Here is a 23888-nt window from a genome sequence, read left to right on the forward strand (position 1 = left end):
AGACAGCAGCAGGGTGAACTGGCTGTGGCTTGGGTGGGCTTTGTTTTTTAGTACCCTCCCGCTTCTTACTTTTTTCAGTGGTCTGTACACCAAACTAAACTGTTTGTTTAAAATAGCTGGCTACCATCCTCCTGACACACCTCCCCAGATGAGCAGTCAGATCAAGTTAGTGAGGAGGCCCTGAATTAAGCATTCTGATGCCATTTTAGCAGCATTGATTTTTTTAGAAAGTCAATTAATTAGCTAAAAGTAAAAACCAAAACTCTCTTAGCAATACATTTAGGAGGCATGTGCAAATACAAAAAGACACAAAGCAAAGACTGGCATCCATTACATCATTTGATAATAACACACCAAGCCATGGCTTAATTATATCAAGCATCTCTGGCTCACTGACCGCACAACAATGTCAGACATAAGCCCGACTTCCCCCACAACCCCCTACAGCACTGCCTAGATATTACTTGGCCATCACATTACCTAACACCGGACACGTGATTAGGAGTGACAGTATAAAGTGCAACACTGTAATGCACCTGAGTCACATCAGTTGGCTGTATTGTGGGCTCTCCGCGGGGGAGCGATGGGAAGCTGCCACATCTGCCACAGAGAGGAAGTTCCAGACAGTTTGGGGAAGATGCAGTCATGGAGACGCGCAGGATCGACTCCTCGGAGAGCGCGAGCAAGTCATTATATTTCACCTTCAAAAGTGAGGATTTTATTCCTGTCCTTGTCACACGATGCGTTTGGTGTAGGAAGAAGATGATATATAGGTCGTTTGTTGGTGCTATAAAAAGCTCTATTGAGCTGAAGCTCATTTGAGTGAATGCATATGTGGTCCTGGAGGCAGCCGGGGGCAGAGGGGGACATCTGCTCTTAGAGACTCACTCAGCAGCTTGTGCCACTGACATGATGATTACATTTCATAGGTAATGGTGGCAGTAATAGAATTAAAAAATGAAGTTGGACAGCTCAATTCTCCAGCTTTATCCCCTGAAAGTCTCTGACTATTTTCCTTCATCATGTTGGTGTGTCTGGTTGTTTAAGATCTATTTATATACAGTCCATCAATTATCTTTACAAAGCAAACCAAATAGAGCTCCAACTCTCAATTATTTTCATTATCAATTAATCTGCATGTTCTCCATTAAAGGACCGGGATGTAGGATTTGCACACAATAGAATATGAAATGTAAATGTGCTTCCATGTTAAACACAGTTGAGGTCTTTCGTAGTAGTTTGTATAATGACTTCTGCAGATGTGTAAAGATTTTTTAAGATGTTATACAGAAGTGCTGCACAGTTCATCACACCACATTATAGGTGGGAGCTGCGATGCAGCAGGGCATCATGGGATCTGCTCTCTTCGGAGTCCTTGAACAAGATTCTCAGCCGGCGCCAAGAGCCAGTGACATCATGCTCTATTTCTGGCGTTCAAGTGGAGCATTCAGAAGCTAAAAGGTATCCATTAATGGGGACCAGCTGCATGGTCGACAAACACCGCTCCGTGCCAGAGACCTGGTCTGAGGAGTCAAGTGCAGCTGCCAAACCCCCCAAAAATCGAATTACCACTTGTCTTTACCGGCATGTCTTTGGGATATTGTGTCAGCACCGTCAGGAGCGAATGTCAGTCTAATTCCTCATCAGTCAGCCTGCATTTGCTGCAGCGTTACGGTCAAATAATCGTGTCCTGGCTGGTTATTACAGGGAAAACCAACTCAAGTCTTTCAGTGGCCGCAAAGAGCAACTGGTAAAGCTGAGGATGAGAGTAATATTAATCAATGGTGGATGCAAAATAAACAGATGTAGTGGTTTTTGGAAGGAGGATTACATTTCCAGGTCGGCACTGCAAGGAGCACTAAGTATTGGTCATAACCTCATTTCACTCTGCTCGCTTAAGTGGCTCTCAAGGGACCAGTTCTCTAATTCATTCGGGCAAATCCAGCAAGCAGCATGAGTGTGTGTTTGGGACTGTACGTGTGCGCGTGAGTGCACTAAGATTTGAGAATTTTTCTGTATTTCTTGCCCCAGGGTCTGAGTCATGCCCGAGTTCTACCCACAGTGATGTAAACTCTAACACAACCCGTTCCTCCCCTCCCTTTACTTCCATCACACCCACAAAAAAAATTCTCTCACACACGTGCGCTTTCCGCTCGCTGCGAGAGATGACATCAAAGTGCTCAGAGCGTGTCCGCCTACCTACGCGCTGCCGTTTCAGAGACGCAAGTGATTCATCTTCAAACATTTTTTGGGGACAGTTGGCAAAGAAATTTAACAAACAACACCTGAAGATGCTGTAATGTTTACTCAGAAGAAAAAGAAGTAAAAAAAGAGACTTTAGACTGACACAGGCAGCGTGAGTCTTAAAGGAGAAATCTGCGACATATTTACTGTAATAAATCATAATATTACCATAATATGTCATCAGAGATTAAGGGAACGTGTTCCAAGTCTTTCTTGTGATGAATGATTAGATGCTGCAAAGCTAATCTGAGAACAAAGTTTGTAGAAATTGTTTGCAGCATTTGGTAGATTACAAATTTACAACATGCCCTCAAAAATGTACACACCTACATAGCATTGTGGTGGCACTACAACACCTCAGTGCAGGAGCATAATTAAACCTTTTCTCTCTGAAGCCAAACACATCTGCAGCAACTCCTGTAAAACAGGAATTTTCAGCTAGAAATGACAAATTTGTAATTAGCATCCTTCCTGGATGTGCATCCTACCTCACAACTTCTCTTATGGCTTCTCTGTTGCGTATTCGTCACTACAGACCAACAGCAGCCTCTGCAAATATTATCTGGGTAAAACAGTAAGTTTAAAAGATTTATCTCTCAAGATAAATCTTGGGCTGGACAGATCGATTACATGAAAAGATTTCAGATTCCAGACGACCTCCTGCAACCCCTGCAGATGCTTCCACCGTTCGTTCCTACAAAATATGAGCCAAACGTGGAAAGAACCTCTTTTTCAAAATTCATGTGCTATGTGAGGAAACCTAGATTAAAAATGAATACCTTGCAATTGCCAACTGAAAGCAGTAGCTTAGCGGTACCAAATATTTCATTCTACATCTGGGTCTGTCATGCTTGAGTAATTACATCCTGTCTGTAGAGTCAGCTCCATAATGCTGCAGACAGCCTGAGTGACTGGTGCTGCTGCTGCGCTTCTGCCCTTTTCCCTAATAAGTGTTGGAGCTTATATCTAACAGTTAATACAGGATGATTCATCACTATCAGGGAAAAAAGCTGTTTCCCCGGGCATAAGTCACAGTTTTGATCCATGGTATGATAATGCAGGAATCTTAAGAACAATTATGTAAAAGGTTAACCATTCATCTGTTAACTAAGGAAAGAGAAATTATATTTTTGATAGGATTCGGTTTATAGGTTAACTTGCATACACACACATGTTGCTAAAACCTTCAGAGAATCCAGAGAAATCTTTGCACATAAGGAGCGAGGCCGAAAACCAACATTTGAATGCCTGTAACCTTCAATTCCTCAGGCAGCACTGCATTAAAAACTGACATGATTATATGAAGGATATTACTGCATGGGCTCGGAAACACTTATGAAAACAGCTGTTAGTAAATGCAGTTTGTCAGTACAAATGCAAGTTAAGACTTTACCATGTATTCAAAATATCCAGAAATTCATCTGCAATTCAGAAGTCGTGGACATGTGACTTCCGGGTCCTTTTCCAAGGAGAAGAACCATCCAGATTGTCACGAGCACTAACTTCAAAAGTCAGCATATGTGATAGTATCAGGGTGTGTTAGTCTCATCTGTTAAGGCCCATTAATGCTGAAAGTTACATACAGGTTTTGGAGCAACATGTGCTGCCATCCAGATGACGTCTTTTTTCCGTGATGTTCCTGCTTATTTCAGCAAGACAATACCAAGACACATTCTGTGGCTTTGTAGTAAAAGAGTTCAGGTTCCAGATCCGTCTCCCACTGAAAATTTGTGGTGCATTATGAAGCGCAAAATACAATAACAGAGACCCCGGACTGTTGAGCACCCAAAGTCGAATATCAAGCAAGAAGTTCAACAATTAGCGTACTCGGTTCCAAAATATTTTGTCCCAGTGTTTTTTGAATTAGGGTTTTAGATTGATAAATAGCACTACAAGTAAGAGAAAAGGTATACATTTCTAGTTTGGGGGTGAACTGTCCCTTTAAATGTTATTCTACAAGCTGTGTTTTGAAATGCCAGCTTTATGGAACACATTGCACTGATATTGATGGACATTTCTGTAAGTGCAATAAAGTGCATGTAGAGTGCAGCTTTCACTTTGCACCAGCAAGTAAAGCATCTGCAAATTAATTTGACTTTGTTGCAAAAAAACATAAAAATACAGATTGATTTTGTTCTCTTGTCCTTGATATAAACTGGACCTGGACGTCACTAATTGATGCACAACAAATGGCTAGAAACTATACTTGCCACATATTTTTACTAAGTATTTCAGTAGAAATAGTTGCAATTAATGCCTCTTGACTATTCTTCATATTTGATTCTGCAAATACTCGAGAGTGACAGAGCAGCTGGTTCAGTTTCACTTTTAGCACTCTTTTCTGAGTAGACATTTTGAGCTCACAAACAACCGCCACAACATGTTATCGACCAACCACCCAAAACTCAACTCTTAGGAAGATGTATTTAGTAAAAAAGAAAAAAAACCCTCAAATTTAATCCAAGTGATTCAGGGTTTCTGAGGTATGTTAAATTTCGCAGCGGCAGCTTCATTGTGTCTTAGGAGACAGTGGTTTGTCCACTGGTTTCAGGTGAACTACAGTGAACTAAAGTTGAACTACCTATAAGTCTGAAGTCCTTCTGTGAGCTGCAAGCCAAGTGCACTGCAGAATGTGCAACTTACCTTAAGATTTACTTTCTTGCATATGGCTTTACATCTGCTTGACTTTAACTCCGACTATTTAAATTCGTAGTGTGATCTTTGAGTACACAGCCTCAATAACCCTAAAGAAGACTCAGTATGCAAGCAGCTGCTGTCTCCTTGTTACGCTGATCTACTGTTCCTGCAACTTCCTGACTTTACAACACTCTGGTGTCCTACTGTGCTGTTCATTAGAGAGATAATTACATCTGCAGGAGATCCCTCTGCACTATCTTGTCACCTTGGCGTGTCTGATCAGAACCCCTGCCTCATCCCCTTCTTCTGTTACCCCCGCCAACCCGCTGTCAGACAACGGTCAACCAGCACCCAGCGCCTGGCATCGGCACGGGCAGCGATGATTCATCCGGAGGAGGGCTGGATCTGTCTTGCTAATCAGACCCTAAACTTTCAAGGGTATTGATCAAGCATCTGTGTCAGAGCCATTACGGACACTTGATGCATCTAGTGTGTGCCAGGAGCCCATCCCCGCTTCTGTCAATGAAAAGAAGATTAAAGGGAGAAAATTAAGGGAGGAGAGGAAAAACAAGGCTTTGGGAGTAAATTGAGCAGAAAAAAACGAGAGTGGCTTTAGTTTGCAAATCAATGCTTGCAAGACAGGAAAATTGGAAAATTCGCAACCTCTGTCCATCAGCATGTGAGTAGATCAGGTAAAATATAACCATGCCAAGGGCATGAGTAAATAAACCACCACAGGGGTTGTCAAAGAGGGAGGTGGACGTCCCAAAGGGGGAGTCCAATCAGTTTCAGGGGAGGCTCAGTGAATAGAAATGAAAATGTATTACATTAGTTATCAAAAGGAGCGCACAGTGAAGAGCTTAAATGTGTGTGATTTGGATAAAGAATTTTTTCCACACTTCTAGTCGTGCTGCCATTGCTGCAAGCGACACGTCATAGTGTCTGTCACTCGCTGTCAGCTAGTCACGTCTAGAAGGAAACACACGCACTTGCACAACTCTTGCGAGATTTTCTCATGTTTTCGGTTAAAATGATCATTCTCGTGAGATCTTTTGCGGGTCTGGGGTTCCCTTCTCGACGCCGTGTCTGCTGTTGCCCGCTGACAGTGACAGTACAGATAACTGGATTGAGGATGTTAGACAGTGGCCCTCAGTAACAGATGATGGAACCTTTTTTGGATGCTGATATTAACGTTCTTTAAATTTGACATAGTAGTAGACAGTTGTGGCAATATCCAGAAATAGATAACAGAGAAATAGAGAAAACAATGCACCACCTCAGGTCCATTTACATTAGGAAGTACTGTGTGTAATATATATTAGAAAAAAATCTATGAATTCATCTTTTTTGTAGGTTTTGTGGATTAATAATAAGAGAGAGAGCTGCACACATTCTTCCTGACTTCCCTGAACATTGTTGTCAAAAATTATGTTATAAAAAGGTAAAAGTAGAAAATTATGCTGTTCTTATGACAGCTTGCTTTCAAGCACGCGGGAGATGCCACCACAGTATCGCAGCTTGTTTACTTCTGGTACTTCCTCAGATTTGTCTACATTGGCTGAACTGTTAGCCAAATAATATAATATCTTGATGCCACAGACATCCAGGAATTGAAACTGAGCAAATAAACTAAATGGGGGGCGCCTTTTCACAAACTTTGTCTGAAGGGAGGCTTGCAGTCTGAACTACCACATTTCCTCAAGTTATTTTATTAAGTTTACAGACATGTATCTGCTATTTACGGCGTATTCTGGGGCTGAAAGGCTTGTCAACTTAAGGAAAGACTGGTAAACTCCTGTGCCGCCCACTCTTGCTTGTCTTTGCACAGTTCCCTCCTCTCTTCCTGCCACGCATCAGCCGCACATCTAGCCTGCAGGCGGCGTGAACTGGGGCACAAACAATAACAGTAATCATGGAAAATCATGTGCTGCTCTGGCGGAGGAGACCAGCTGACTGGCTGACTGCTGAAGCCCGCAGGGCCTCCTGTACAAGCAACAGAGAGACAGGGAGGGGGTGGAGGGAGGGAAGGAAGCAGCGAGGAGAAATAAAAAAAAAAAAGAAAAAACATCAGAAAGCAAAGAGGAGAAGGATTCACCTCTCATCCCCTCTCCTTGACGCGCTTAGTCATCTTCGTTTCCACATTCTGCCCTTGTCAGGGAGCTTCACCATCTCCCCTCCCTCCGCCCTCACTCCCACCGCCGTTCCACCCTCTCCTCGTTCCCCAAGCATGCACCCCCACGGAGGTCTGCAGAGTGGTGCATTCCATGCCTACAAACGCTCCTTGGCGATATTGAAGCTTTAAGAGCGATGGGAGGACATGACCACATGCCTGTGGCCAGATTCTTTGACGAATGGCCGTGTCATATATGATTAATAAACAGCAGGGTGGAGGGGTGGATCATTGACTTAAAGCAGGGTGCTAATGACCCGACACCAGAGATGCACGTAGTGCTGACCCTTTAGATAAATCCACTATCAGTCTAATTACAAATCTTTAAATGAAACTGTAATTGCTGAGTGAAATCAAAGCATCTTTCCGAGCTCAATCAAAGGCGGCGCAGGAAGAGACGCTGTCGTAATTTCTACTGAGGCCTGTATGACGGTCATGAATGAGCAGACCACAGATCAATGAGCTGCTCTGTATAGTAATCTAGCGCCGTCTTAGCTTTCATTACAACACCGGCGTGTGAGTGATCAATTGGCTGGTATCTTATTACCGTCTGGCCGGGCTGAGAAAGCACTCGGATCAACGTCTGGGAAGCCGAGGCTGTGCTGTTGGTCCTCAGTGTCCAATAGATGAGAATTTACACCTCCGCATCGGCCAATAATTTAATTTATGATTTAATTTTATTGCCAGATTCGTTATTATTGGATTTCTGAATGTAGATGTCAATGAAAACAGCGACAATAAAAATTTGTGCGTTTTTATGAGATCAATATCAGTTTTTGTAAGATAAGGTTGTATTGTGTTACTGTACATGTTACATTTTTGGATTATTTAGGTTAAGTTATTGCTTATTTGAGTGCGTTCCAGGGAAACTGAGTGGGTCACCAACAAATTTTGATTTCTGAGAAACTGTGGTCTTAACATTGTGTTTGCGACATCCTGAATGGACTTACTTGTGTATTTGTTGTGGAGTTTTGTGGGGTTGGTATTAGTACTTTTGCTTCAGTAATGGACCTGAATTTCCGCAGCCTCACTGGGCCTGAACTGCACCAGCAGAGTCTTCTCCTTTAAGGAAGGTGGCTTTGTGAGTAATCTGTGTGTGTGTGTGTGTGTGTGTGTGTGTGTGTGTGTGTGTGTGTGTGTGTGTGTGTGTGTGTGTGTGTGTGTGTGTGTGAAAATGAGCTAGCTAGTTAGCGGCTACGAGTCAGGGTGATATTTGTAGCGGTGGCAGAAAAAAAAATTGCATTTGTTACTCTCCCTGCAACTTAAAGACCTCCTGTTTTAGGCTATTTTAATATTCAATTGTTTTTTTTAACATTATTTAAATAACATTAGCTTTTCACAGTCTAGACCGACTCTACTATGAAGAGTACATGAAGACTCCTTTTAAAATGTGTGTAGTTTTGAGCTGTTGATTGAGGAGAAACTTTATAAACTTTGTGAAATGCAGTCTACGACAAACTGCTGATTATTTAGGCCTGCTTGTAAATTCTGTGAATGTTATACATTAAGTTATTTCTTTGGGTAAAAAAAACATTGCGTGTTTATTTAAGTATAAAGTGAGGACACATCTGGAGAGGCATTTTAATGTCAGTGTGAGATAACCAGTCGCGACCTGATCACACAATTGGCTGATCATCCAATATGCATTTAATATCAGATATGAACAGTCGCGCTGTGGCTCCACATTCTGAAATTCAATTAAACACATTAAATGATTTCTGTCTCCAGAGCGTCTCCTCCTCTAGGAAACATCTGTAAGACTAAGTCTGTGTTTGTGGAGGGCTGCAGCTTGGTGCCAGCGACCAGGATCAGCAGGAGCGGGAAGCTGCTGCTGGGAACATCATCTGCAGCGGCAGCCTTCATGAGGCCATGTTTGGCAACAGTAAATAAACAGCATGGGGGGGAAGGCTCCCGTAGCCCCTCAGGGCCCTTCGAGTACAGTAACGCACAGCTGAGTGCTCTGGAGAACGCTGCTGCCTGTCTGCCAGCTCGCCTGCCCGTGTGACGATACAGAGGGCGTTGGGGGATGGGAGGAGGGTCGCATGTGTGCGCTGTGCTGCAGGCTTCGGGGTTGTCTACACGCTCTGCGCATCTTTCTCTATGTCTTTCTCTGAACTGAGCCCATCGAGTACTGGTGGGGAGTCTTTCTGCAAGCAGATTCTCAGCAGCAGAGGAGACCAGCCAGAGTAACGCAAGACACGGACACACACACACACACACACACACCAGGCTTTCAGATGACAGTGGTGCTCCTCATTTCCCAGAGAGGCTTATAGTTAGAGGCAAGTACAAATTGCTCAACCTGAGCAACGGAACGCATGTTGCATCAACAGCAGAGATGAGATTTATTTGTTGAAGAGTGTAGCTGTAGTTGATTAATCATTCAGTCTATCAAATGTCAGAAAATAGTGAAAAACAGTCATGACAGTTTCCTAAAGCCCAAGGTGACATCTTCAAATGCTTTATTTTGGTGGACCGACAGAATTGTTCTACTCCGTTTCCATCTTTGGTCTCACGCTGCCTCCCCTCTAACCGATTTCCATGGTGGAGGAGGGCTCGATTTTCTCTGACCGATCACTAAAGACCAATCTATCCTCCTGAATCTAACAACAACAACAATCTAACTTGACAACGACACAAGTCCTGTCCATGACTTTTCTTTAACTGATCACTAGAGATGAACTTACCCACCTTGATCTAATAACAGTTAGACAGTGACGTTGTTCATACTCGTAGCACTGATCAGCTAATCATTAGTTCCTCCTCAGCGCTCATTGGATTGATTGTTGCTCCACGGAAAAATTGTTGTTTAATTACGCAATGTCATTTGAATCAGTCAACTTGATGGAGCGGGCAGGTTCAAAGGTCTTGACCACGGCAAGTCCAAACCCCAAGATATTCAACTTACAATGAACAGACGCAATACAAAAAAGCAGAAAATCTTAAGAATTAAAAAGCTAGAACCAATGAAGTTTTTGCTTTTTTGCACCGTTCAAAGTTGGCCCCTCCTCCCCGACTCAGTGAATGAGAGAGAGGACAGTGAATCAGAGAAATAAAGCGCTCTTCTCTGATTGTTACCACCACACAACGCTGGATTTTGTGTGTATACAGTTCAGCAAACCTCAGTCTGCTCCGCCTGCGTGCATTTATGTTTAAATGGCTCACAAAAGTTTATTCAGTAAATCACTGAATCCAGTACATCCTGTGGAACTATGAGTAGGTTTTGTTGTGGAAAAACTATGAGGCAATTGTGAAAAGGTATGATTTACTATTTACTATTACTAAGTTTTGACACTTTTTTTTGACAGCGACTCTTCTAAATCAGAGCTGACTGCAGGAGTAAGCTACAAACTCTTCAGATCCACCTTTAAAGCCTACAAAACATCCCTTTAAGTATGATGTTCAAGTCAGAAGCATTTTAGCATCAGCACATACAGAGCATGTCATACAGCGGAGGGCTAATGGTTGCCTCTGCCATTCTACTTCTCTGTAACAAAATGGCCTGATGCAATGTAGAAAGAGAAGACAAGGGACATTGGGTGAGGAAGCATTTCAGGGAAGGGACAGGGGCGCTGTTGGATTGTTATGCATGTAAAGGGGGATGCGGTGTTGCCTGGAAGCGTCGAGCGGGGACGGCGAGTGTCACTCCGATCAGTCGAAAGTGTCATGACGAGTAGCGGAGCCGTGACCTCTGATGGAGATGGGGGAAAAAACAGAGAGACACAAGGCAAGGCGCAACATAACAGAAAAGGCAGTGACAGCAGAAACAGAGAGTGAGATGGAAAGGGAAGAAGAAGAACAAGAGGGAGGGAAGTTTTTGCGGTGGGCCAACGCCTAATCCTGCCAGCGCTCCGGGCTTCGGCAACAGAGGAGTGATATCAGTAAAGACACATTCACTGCCTGCCTATCGCCTAAATGAGGCCACTTCTGTCTTCAGAAAAGAAGCTCATTCACCAGCTCCTCTGCAATCATACACACACAGAGAGGAGAAAGACCTGGAAGCTATCTGTTGCCCTCTTTAAGAATCCCACTATTCGATTATCTGAGCATCGTTCCACACTGCCGGTCCCCGAAAATTGCTGCAAAATTACATCTGTATTAAAGAAGTGCCGTTATAAAAGAGGTGTCAGATGCTGTAAAATCATTACAGCCTAATCAAGAGAAAACACGCTCATAACGCGCCGGCAAAAATGTGATGGCTTCTGCAGAATAAGCTCATCTTCTTGTCCAAGAAGGCAGAAGCTGCAGCTCTTATCTGCTGAAATATTAAAGCACAACAGAACCACTTTACTCTTAGCTAAACGCCTCTGTATAATCACCAAGGTCCCACAAACCTCTTCATAAACCATTAGAGTGAGGTTGATATGATGCAGGCCAATAAGACGCCATCAGATTAATTAATGGCTTCGTTTGTGCCAGGGTGTCGCGAGGAGGATCCCGATCGCCAGAGTGACATCTAATTTAAGCCGGGTGCCAGGAAAAGCACCAGAACAGTATGTCAGCTCTGTCATTACACAATGACAACCAATACATCACCACAGCGCCACCACAGAGCCTCCACTGCCGGTGGACATCAGTGAAATTGTCTGATAATGGAAATGTTATTTCACTCTGGCAGCTCTGGGTTCCTTCTCTGGAAATGAAGCAGAGGGAACGATTGGACACGAGAAGAAGACTCAAATTTGCTATTCCAGAAGAACGGGAGACAGACATGCATTCAAATATAGGACAAGAGAGGTAAGAGGTTGTTCTATGGCCCTGATTCCATATTCTCAGACTTTCAATTAGGGCTAATAGTCTCAGACTTTTATTCCACTTTCTCAGACTTTTATTCCATATTCTCAAACTTTTATTCCATATTCTCACACTTTAAGTTTTGCCTAATAGTCTCAGACATTTATTCTATAGTCTCAGACTTTTATTCCATTTACATTGTTATGAGCGTATAATTTCCATTTGATTCCTGGTGTTAAAGTTATATGAAAAAGTTGGTTGGAGTTATGACATCAGCTTTGTTCGCCATTCACATGGACAACAATTTAAAATGGCTGCCAAGGGGAACCCTATGGGACATCACATTAGTTTACTTTGGCAATATAAAAAATAAATAAATAAATAAAAAAGGTCTATTCTCCTACTAGACTATTGTTTTCAGTGTGTAAAATCAATCGAACAGCATTTTGTAGTGCTTCAGTTTTTCACTTTTTTGTCTTGAACTCTCTCAGCTGTATATTATGTCCACTGTGTAACTACTGAGGAGGATAAAAAGCCCCGAGGCTAAAGCATGAGCTGGAGACCACATAACCCGGAGTTCAAACCTACAGTCTGAGACGAATCCAAGATGAAAACATAGCAAAGGCTGTCTCTGGTAAAGGCATATTTATAACATCTCGACACTCAGACTCCCAACGCGTCAGAATATAGAGGTGTAAGTGGGTTAATTCAAATTATTCTAAAGGCCATGGGGCAAGACGGGGAAAAAAAAAAAAGAAGCAGATATTGAAAAGGTTTTCTGGCTGGATGAATTCAAAATAAGAAGTATCATTTTAACACTTCAAACCCCTTTTAAGCCGTAATGTGAGATCACACCAAAGCTAATACAGACACAGTGTGTGCCTCGCCTTGTGTCTCTGAAACCATGCGGATTACTGTGCTATCGGCGGGCACCGCCTGCGAACAAAGTCCTCCTCTCTCCACCAGCAAACCTCCAGAGTCTTCTGGAAACGGAGTGGGGAGAGAGCGTGTGACTAGAATTACTGACACACTTTTAGAAAGTGCTAATCTCCGCTTACTGTAGGAAGTATTACGTAAGGCTCCTTCTTCTTTCTTTTTTTTTTTCACATATTGCTACAAAAATGAACAAAAACCAGACCGAAATTTCCAGCTCAGTATTTTCATTCTGTTTCACTGATTTGACACGAGCCTGCAGTGTCACACAAGCAACATGGCTGAGCGCACACTGAATGTGAATTATGCCTGGGATTTTAAAACCAGATACTTATCAGGGTTTGTTTTGGGGGATTCTGCAGCACGACAAGACATTTGAGTTGGTTAAACAAAGCACTGCAGCTCTACAAGTAGTCTATATAACAAAAAACATAGCTAGACTTTACAAAACCATCATTATACAATCCAATTGGAGTCCAGCTGGTAATCAGACCCAACTTCCCAAGTGTTTAAAGTGAGCAGAAAACAGCACAAATTCACTCTTTTAACACTCTTTTAAACTTTAAACTCTCCTGCATGATTTAGTTTGGACACAACAATTGCACGTGGCGTTAGCAAGAGTCAGCGAGCTGGAAAACTTTCCAATGTAATAACACTGCGAGGCACAATGTTCGTGGCATGTTCATTTAAGCACAATGTGTGGTAAATTAAAATATTACCAAAAGTTTCAGTCAGAAAAACTGCTGCAATGTGTGGGCAAAATACACTTGGACTGGAATGGAGAGGTCAGATTATTAAATGTGGGGTTGCATGAGGTACTTGTTGATAGTCAGTGTACAGCCAACAGTAGAATTCAGTCAGATTTGATTGCAATAACAAAATGAACATTTCACAAATAATCTGCCTTTTTTTTGTCTGGTTTTTAATATATTTCATTTTATTGACTCACAAAATACAAGCACAAAAAGTATATTAATTAGGCTATTCTTTTTTTTGGTGCAACCTTCCTCTAAAACGTTAGGTTAAAAAGGTGTGAAAATTTGTCATAAATTTGGAGAAATACAGGAGAACTGTCACCCTGGGGAACCAAATATTGCTTTCTCCCAACCAACCAAACTCCACAGGTGAAATCAGTAATTTTACTTGACAGAACACAGTTACCAGTCTACCAACGCCTAGATCTTTTTGTGTTATTGCGTGACTTTGGTGAATCTGAGCTTTCCTTTTAAAACACCAATGTTAGACGATAATACAAACAAAGAAAAATACTGATTGAAGCAGTGGTTCATCAGCAACTCCCGTGTTCTTCGAGGTAAAATTACTGATTTAGCCTGTGGAGTTTAGTCGGTTTGGAGAGAACGATAGTTGTTTACATAAAGGTAGTTTCCCATCAGAAAAGGCCATCTTACGACGGAGTAAAGAAAATATTCTAAATATAGCTTACATTTAAACTGACATTGTTTTTTTTAGGTGGATCTTTTTTAAGTGACTAAAAAAAACAGCAGTTCATTGCTTCTCTCTGACCCATAATACATCAACTATCAATTAGTACCTCATACAACCCCACATTAAATAATTTAAATTATCCCTTTAAATAAAACTTATTTAACACAGTTTTATTGCACGTCACATAATATTCCTGGCCAACTGAATCCGTGCAGATAAAATAAGTCACGGCTGGTGTCCTGGTGGCCTAGAAGTTAAGGCTCATACTATATAACCACAACATCCTGGTTCAGTTCCAGCCTTGACCATTTGTTGCATGTCTCCCCACCTTTCCTGTCTATATTTACACTACTAAACAGTCAGAAGAGCCAAAACTAGTGCAAAAATCAGCTTTTGCCAAAAGCAACATTGCTGTGGCTTACCTGTGGCAGGGCGGAGCTGAGCTGGCGCTGCAGAGAGTCGCGGTCGTAGATGACGTCCTGGAGGTGCTGCTGGGCCAGGCCGAGGCTCTCCTGGGTCTCCCTCAGCGTGTCCAGCAGCCGGTCCCTCTCGTCCAGCATGTTGACCATCAGCTGCTCAAAGTGGGAGTCCGGGTCGGAGGCGCTGCTCTGAGAGCCGCGCTGGCTCAGCGCCGTGTCCTCGCTGATGGTGGGCATCACCTCGCACATCATCTTGGCGCTAACGGAGAGGACGGAGATCAGAGATTAGAGAATGAAGAAAGATACGGATGCTTTACTGTCATTCCAGAACATGTTACACATGACAGAACAAAATGAGTTAAGGTCCCAAAGTGGGCAACAGCAACAGCAAAAAAGAACAAGTTAACCAGTTTTTAGTTTAGTTTATTACTTTATTTGACAGGGACAGTGCATATTAATAACATTTCTGAAAATATAGCTAGTTTTCATCTGTGGTCTTCAGGCAGGCAATAGCTGAAAGCACAGACGTCGAGAATAAAAGCACCGAAAAATACCATCAACAATAAACAAGCTGCGAAAACAAAATATGCAGATATAAACAAAGCCTGTACTACATAGACAAGAGAGGCAGACAGCTGATGCACAGAATCAACAATAGCAAGGCAGCCATCAACAGATCAACAAAAAGCATGACAGCACAAAGAATAATATGACAACACAATGCTAATGATAAGCAGCAGTTAGATGCAGAGTTTATCAGACTTACTGCATCAAGAACAGTTAAACATCTACTTTTTATGAATATTAGCACACATACGGAGTCTGGAAAATATCTGAGGACTATTTTGACACTCAAGCCAAACATTTAATCAAGCTGGAAGCTCAGAATATAATACTGTGTTATGAAAACATTCAGCATATTCGGATCTTATTAATTTTACCAGGTTCTCCAGGTCTCGCCACTCGATCTGAGTTTAAGGAGTACTTTGAGCTTATTCAAATTATAAACAATAACAAATGCACTCATGTAGCTTTTCTTCTTTTTTATCATATTGCAATTATCTTGTGCAATGTTGACAATAATTGACACTTCCTAAGTCCTGCCCCCTTTGGATCCTAAATCGAGCTTTCTCCCTTCCTAAGCTAACAAATCTAGTAATTTATTACCTAGCTGGTTAGCTAGCGTTTTGTCAACATTACCCAACTTAATGTAATTATGCGGGCCTATATTTCACTTTTACAAGTCCCACAGAAACATAGCTACCAAGCCTGCTCAAATGTTATGAGCACAGAGCAAAAAGGAGCGTGACTTAAACCAGGTCAGAATAATAACACATAATGTAAATCCCATTGGTCTGTTTTATTACTTCTGATTAGTTGTTTAAAATTAATCATAAATAAGTAAACCTTTTATTTATTTATTTTTCCCATCTGTAGGCCCACCAATGGGCCGCAGCCCACACTTTTGGAATCACTAACTGAATTTCTCAATAAAACAATAAAATCTGATGTGCACACAAGCAACCTTTTAAAACAATGGCAAAAGGCAGCATTAAGTACGAGATGGCAAAGTTAATCAATATCAGTTAACATGGGTGAAGCAGTTTAATCGAGTGAAGGAGGACTCTCTTTATAGAACTATGACAGCAACCTTTCAGAATAAATGTCATCATGCACTGCAAATAAACAGTTTAACCTCTCCCAACAGTGAGGTGTATTGTTCTGTATTTTCTGAGGTGAAACTTAGGGTTCAATTTTTTCTTCAACATTTCCCCCTTGAGAGTTACAGATACATCAGGCTGATGCAAGGTCAAAGTAACAATCCAAAGCTGGTCAAACTAATAAAGCTCGAGGCTAAACTTTACCAAGGTGAGGCCAGTTCTGAAGGGCAACATTAAATCATTCAGTAAGTTCATCACTCGGTGACCCATGATTATGTTTGAGTTTCATCTAAGATGATTGCTCCAAACCTTGTGGCTTGTGTTTATGAGTAAACAGTGCATGCTCCCAGTTTGCAGAAGCTCGGAGGAGTAGCAACACAGAAGCAAAACCATGTACCGCTGTGGACAGAGTCAGCAACAAAACATATTTTAGCAACTTAAAAAATGTCCACCTGAAAAAAGATCAATATCATTTTAAGTGTTCTCTATATTTAGAATATTTGCACTGCTTTACTTCACCATCAGTCAGCTTTTCCCCAATCAGAAACTGGCATTATGTTAACCAAACATCTCTCTCCAAATCAACCAAACTCCATAGGTGAAATCAGCAATTTTGCCTCACAGAACACAGGAGTTGCTGGCCTACTGCTGCCTCGATCTGTTAGTTTGTCTGTGATATTGTGGGACTTTCATGAATCCGAATGATCTTTTTAAAACACAGATGTCACACAATAACACAAACAAACTAACTGTTTAAGGCAGCAGTGGACCAGCAAGTCATGTGTTCTGTGGGGTAAAATTACTGATTTTGCCAATGGAGTTTGGTTGGTTTGGAGAGAGCGATATTTGGCTTGTTTAACAGCAGTTGATGGCAAAGTAAAATGTTGAAATTATGGCTATAAAACTGATTTTTTTAGGTGGCTAAACCTGACTCTGTCCACAGCATTACCTTGCTTGGCTTCTGTGTTGCTACTCCTAACTGGGGCCGTGCTGACCGCCCTCTACTGTAGGCAATAAACTGACTCTGGATAAATACCTCAAACGACCCCACTTTAAATAATCTGGACTATTCCTTTAACAGTTTTGTTATTTAGAGTCAAATTTTCTGGTCTTGTTAATCATCTTATGACCCCTGGAGGGTCTCCACCCCCATGTTTGGAGCCACTGGTCTTAGTCTTGTTTTAAACTTCCATGATTTGGTCGTGTTTTGTTGTGTGGGTTTGCATTTTTTCCAAGGCAACATTAAATTTCATGATTGGATTCTTTACATTTATAGCAAAACAAATGTTTGTTCACGTCAGTGTCTGCTACAAGTGCGAATATCCACTGTTTGTGTGGCTGTATGTGTGTGACTGGGCCTGACACAGTTGGAGCTCGGCTCAGCGTCACCCCGGCGGTTCAAAACTGCAGAGACGTCTTGGGAGGCTGGGCGTTCTGCCCTAGATTTCACGCTTGTGCTGTTTAATGGGCCAGCCCCGATCGAGTTGCGTAATACACCATATCTATGCTATAGTGGATATGTGAAGCCATATTCCAGCTTCCCTCGGGGACTTCAGAGAGCCTCAGGAGTCTTGCTAACCGATGGCTGGCTGTTCATGAGTTAAAGCTGGGCTTGCATCATCACGTTAGGGAGTCAGAGTCATGTGATGAAGCAAGCTAAGCTGAGCTACAAAACACCACAGGTTATAAAGGTTTAAAGGGGTAAACATAAAGCATGGGAGATGTACCTAGGATACTTAATTAAAAGAAAACACAAGATTTCCAAAAATGTTTAGCCAACTGCACTTAAATTGTCTTATGTCTTATGTTTAATGCTTAGATTTAATCTGAACGAAGGGGCCGTAGTTACTCGCCGTGTTGACCCAGGCCAAGTTTACTCAGTGAGATTTCAATATCCCATTGCCCAGACTCGGTCCCTTCTGGGTGGGTTATAATGGCAGGTCTGTGTCTCAGCATGTCCTGGCAGTGAGATGGGGTCTCCCATATCTTCCCCAGGCACCCGGCCAGATTCCCACCAGTTCGCCATTCAGCCACCATTCGCTGCCGTTTAGACCTGAGAGACCGAGCCAGTGTGCTGCTTGGCTGGACACTCCGCACGTGCCAGAGAGAGCTGGCCAGCCGGCGGACAGACCGGGACGCCGGTGGTGCATTTTAAGTAGAAGGTAGTGATTTATTCCTGACTCTGGCTCAATACATGTTGGCTGTGCATACGGAGGAAGGTGCTGCTTTCATACAAATCTATACAAATGTAGCATCTGGCAGCGGATATTGAAACAAACTTCAGGCACAAAGTATTGATGCTGATTGTAAAGGACTGTGCTGCTTGTGAAAATCGGTTAAAAGAAAAATACACCTCAAGGTAATCTTTTACTATGAAAAATGTATCTGTGATGCTGTTTTCCTATATATTTATTTTGCTGCTCCCACTTTCCATCAAGCCAGCTTGTAGTGAGCGATTTCTCACAATTAGAAAGCTGGGTAACACTTTATTTAAAGGGGTGTGCATTGTGACTGTCATTACACTGTCATAACCCTGCCACGACACCTCTCACAAATGCGAAGGAGTAGGGTTGTTGTCATTCAATCAATTATGTCTTTTTTATGCAAACTTGACATTGTGTGAAATGTGTCTGACATTAATTGAGCCAATAATGTCCTCCTTATGAAAACATGACATTAACAAAAAGCCAAAAATGTTTCCGTTATGACAACTTGACATTAATCAAGGCAATACAAGCTGTCAGTGTCTTGTAGTTTTCCTGCCAGGCACCCCAGGCTTATCCTGGCAACCCCAAAGGCTGAGTCAGCTAATTCAGCAGCTAGCTCCATAGCTAACTGAGCTAACTAGCTAATGCCAGCCACAGATAACAGTGGTTAGCCTGCTTTAGCAACAAGTAAACTAGCTAACCGCTAACTTGGTACTTTATTCTGTTGCCAAACTGGCCTTATAACATTTAATAACATCTTGATGGCAAGTCCAATTGGTTCCATTTTACTTGAAGCCAACTACATAATAGTAAAACATAAAACTAAACAGTCTCTTCAAGTTTGATCATGTGAAGTTGTCGTGTCAAAGACATCTCAAACAATGTCAACTTGCATTAAAAATGGGATAATTAAGCCAGGTGTCATGACATGGTTATGACAGTCTTACAGGCTCCCTTTTAAATAAAGATTTTCTGAAAGCTGCCACATTTATCTCTTTGTTGTAACTTTAATGACACTGTTGCTGCAGAAAATCTCTGCCTATTTAGCAAAATGCAAAATGGCACCTACAAAAAATGCAAAATGGCAGCTCTTGTTTCCACATTCTGAGGGGTTAACTCCAAAATCTGACCTTTACTTGTGATCTTTTACCTCGCTCGTATCTCCTCCGCTTGTGGTCTCCACAACGCACCAACAAACAAACGAACAGGCCCTGAAATGGCAGGCACGTTTTTGATGTTTAATGGCGTTTTATTTCTGCTTTAAGCTGTGTGGAGAGCAAAGCGTATTGAGGATGTTTTTCTGCTTCATGGCACATACAATCCCCTTTTGTCCTGTTCCTGCACCTTACGCTTTGATCTCACCGTGACTGCCCCTTAAATCATTTCTACTGTCTATGAAAAATCAATAGATACGGAGCGAAAGTGCACTGACTGATCTGCTTTCGTCTGCGCCCTCAGACGTACAAAGCAGCCTTCCCGAACACTAAAAGCAAACCATATCACTCAATGAAACATTTATCCGCTTAATTGTGTCATTCAAGCAGCATCGAGCCTGTCTCTTTGGTTAAACTTGAGATTCAGAGCGATATAATAAATGCATCTTGTCTGCAAAAACAAAGCAAATTTCCTCTCTTGTGGGGAAATTCTGCTCCTCTGCTGCTCAGCGGAGTGCATGTTTGACTCATTAGCACAAAGCAGGCAGGCACTAGTGATGACAGGTAAGAGTTGGTGTGATCCTCTTGGACAGATAAACACTAATCGCCCACAGTGGGCAGCACGAAGAAAGTGTGGTCTGAGCGCTCTGTTTGCCAGCTGGGATGCAGATGTCGTCTAGATTGCGCTCGCTAGCAGTGACAATACTACTTCCTCGCATCTGAAGAACCAATTTGACCCCCATTACAACAGCTATTTGCTCTGCAGATATTCATAGAGCCTGAAACAGAGCGACTATTGATAGGGCGTCGCTCTATAGCACATTTCCTCTGCAATGTAACATCATGGCACATTATGATAATGTACACCAGGAAATCTGCCCTCAAATTCCACCAGCATGTCAGACTTTGGCTTAGCATAAATGCATGTCTAATAATGAATATGTAAGATTTTATCTGTCAGAATGATATTGGTGGGGAGAAATTGGTATTTGTAGCAAGAGACTGAGAATGTTGTATAAACAAGACGAAGCTTAAGTGACTGAATTTAGCGCGGCTGGTTAAAGATGTTAAATGTGAGTCTAAAATTATGCAGGAATCACGGGAGGGAGGAACAGCAACACGCTCAATTGAACACATTGTGGGCCACAGATGCAGTAAGAAATGCACACAGACAGACAGGCAGGGATCATTGGGCTTTTCTCTCCATGCCATATGCCAATCAATGAATTATTCAGCGGGGTAGGAGTGAGGTTTTCTTCCCAATCAGCGCAACAAATCCACAACCCCTTTTTTTCCTGCCTAAAGCAGCCCCATCCAAGCTCAGACACCTGGCTCCAGACTGAAGTCTGGCTGGCAGCAAGAAGTCGCTAAGCAAAGTCACAACAAACAAAAGTAAAGCTTAACATCAAATCTAAAAAAGATTAAATGACAGCAAAAGCTTAACTAACATTTAAGGTTCTTTTAGGTAGTTTCCAGGTTTCCAATCCCATGAAAGTCATTTCAGAACAACACAGTGACAGACACAGTCATGATGCAGTCACACATCTATGGCACAGCCATCAGAGGCGATTTGGGGATACTTTGACATGTGGCCTGGAGGAGCTGGGGATCGAAACGCCGCTCTTCTGACGACCCGCTCTACCTGTGAGCCAAAGCCGCCACATCTCTATTGGACACATCTATATCGTTTGCTTTTTATTAACCATCACCATGATCTTTCCCTACCTAACCAAGTATTTTAGATGCCTAACCTTTACACAATGTCTACACAGCAGAGCAGCACGCTCAGTCTATAGTCAGTGTCTATAGCATGTGTTCAGCCACAGTATTCCTGTGTCCTATTAGTAGTCGTGTGGGTCCACGTTTTGGCAGAGCTCAGAGCCCAACGTACAATCACTGTGGTTGCACACAAAAAAAACAGAAGAAAATAGACTCAAGTCATAAAGATATGCTTTGGTTGCTGTTTGCAGCATGTGTAAACAGCTGTATTGATTAAAATAGGTGTGGAGGAGACAGACAACTGAAAAGCATGGCTGAAATGCCTCCTCTGCAGACTAGTAATCATTGTTTAACCACAACCTTTCTCTAACTTTGGTGTCAGTATGCTTAAAAAGAACTAGTTGGTCCAACATAAGGGTTGGGGGGATTAATTCTTAGACGGATCAGGATTCTCAGGTCAAAGATTATGAATCAATCGACCAGATGGTGAAAAAAACGCAGCAGACATAATGTGTGTGTGTCATGTCTACGTTCTAACCTAAACTACCTCTAGTGTGAGCAACTGCAAATGGATACCGGCACCCCCTGGCTTAAAAGCTAAGGTATTTTTGCACCTAAGAAGCTGACGCTGAAGCTGAGAAAAAAAATAAATCATGCATAGAAATAAAAAAATTGATGCAACAATTGGGCTCGGATCGAATTGTGAGGTGCCAAAAGTCTCCCACCTCTACCAGCTGCACTGCCTGACCTCGTCTGAGGACAAGTGTTTATAAGTGTGTTTAAAGGACTAAACTTTTGAACAATCTTTTCCTGAAGGCATTAATAGCTTTGCATGTGGTTGCACATATAAAAGTGGGTTTGAGAAAAGTTCAAATCTTGCATTCTTTCTAAAGTGGGCATGCTTGTCCGATTGTCTGTTTTGAAAAGTTACAGAAAACTACTGGATGCATCCCCCCAATTCGAAAATCGAATCATCAGTAAAACATATGGTTCCAATCAGACGGAGCGCAAGTAGTTATTTTTAATCAGAAAAGAGTGATGCAGACTCGCAGCCTTAGCAGAGAGAGAGAGTGAGCGCTCATGTGGATTCACTGCCACATAATATTCTCAACATGATGGAACTATTCATAAAGTCAGTCTAACATTTGATAGTGTGGTCAGTTACAGTTGACTAACGTGCCACCTTACAAACACTGGTTACATGATGTGAAATAAGCCATGATTTAAGCACACGTGCATGCGTGCATCATAGATGCGTTCCAGTACTTAAACAAATGGCCCTATAGCTACACATCTCATTTTCTGCTTCCAAAATGTAAAGAAAACTGTTTGTGTTTGGGTATGACTTCTGATTCCTCTGCTGGGTTATTGTTATTCAAGTCAGGGCAGCATATGCAAAGCAGCAATATCTTTAAGATGATTATCTATACTTTAAAAACAGCAGACAAACAAGGGGAGAGATGACAAAATGAAAAGCAAAGCTCTGGTACTTCAGAGTTTCCCTGAGTAAAACTGAAGCAGGCGGTGAACAATCTATATGGGACAGATGTAAATTTTGCCACTTATGTGGAAGCACTCCATTTTGGCAAGAACAAATCAGCAAGCTGCAGCTAATTTCCTGAATGTCTTCAGTTAATCTCATTAATGGGAACAATTGCGCGAGTAGATAAGGAGCCGCACACAAAACAGCAGTATGTTCCTGAGCAATATATGGCCATGTTGAGGCAAATTCAGCACTATTCACCACCTGGGAGACATCAAAAGACATGTGGAGGAGCGAGCGTGTGCAGAACAAGCAGAGGAATGAGCACGACACTGTGGCTTTGGAGATAAGCTGTGCTGCTGTATGCTTGTTGAGCTGACTTTGGAGACACTTAAAATAAAACCAGCATTATTTAATAGTGTGTTTAAAGCTTTGTTATCATCAAGCATGGAATTCATAGCTCTTTAACTCATTAAGCAGGGAGATGGTCATTTAGAAACGAGTAAAACAAAACAAATTAGGCCCAAAAAGCCCATTAAGAAACTAATCTTTTATGAAATATGGGGTCAACTTTTGAAACACTCGCAACACCCTATTAGGTTCATTCAAGCTCTTTTCCTCACAACATGAATATGAGTGTCGGACCAAGTTGTTTTGATGATAATGCACTTCACCATCAGTACCAGAAGCACTAGGCTGATTACACACGTCGCTTTGCAAGTCACCAGGGGAGCTGACTACTGGGAAATTCCACTTTTAAATAATGTCTGTGTTTGATTCCTTGGCATGCTGCTGAGTGCAAAGTGCACCTACAGACTCTATTGATGAGCACAAAGGGTAATGGAAAAACTGTTGCCCGCCGCCGCCGCACTTCCCCACTTTGGCATCCATATCAGGCCGACAGGTGGGAAAAGAGTGACGCAGCATTTTTGTGAATGGAACGGACCAGATTGCACGGTACACTCATAGTGCGGAGAAATCCCATTCATATGGCTCCCTGCACCAGAGAGACTTCTGACAACCAGGAGACAGCCTGCCAAGAAAACAACAATCCAAGTCTATTCAATTTAAGCACTGCCAC

General features: G+C 42.2%; 1 protein-coding gene across 1 annotated transcript in view; it reads right to left on the reverse strand.

The window, feature by feature from the left end:
• The window catches only part of ppfia2 (PTPRF interacting protein alpha 2), a 235853-nt gene that overhangs the window by 207002 nt on the left and 4963 nt on the right, over positions 1-23888 (reverse strand). The window contains exon 2 of the mRNA XM_084711099.1: positions 14587-14842. Coding sequence (XP_084567225.1) covers positions 14587-14835 — 249 coding nt within the window. The 5' untranslated portion in view covers positions 14836-14842. The remainder of the gene's footprint in view (positions 1-14586; positions 14843-23888) is intronic.

This window comes from Lutjanus erythropterus, chromosome 22 (genome assembly GCF_056507025.1).
Source record: "Lutjanus erythropterus isolate fLutEry1 chromosome 22, fLutEry1.hap2, whole genome shotgun sequence".
Classification (NCBI taxonomy): domain Eukaryota; kingdom Metazoa; phylum Chordata; class Actinopteri; order Lutjaniformes; family Lutjanidae; genus Lutjanus; species Lutjanus erythropterus.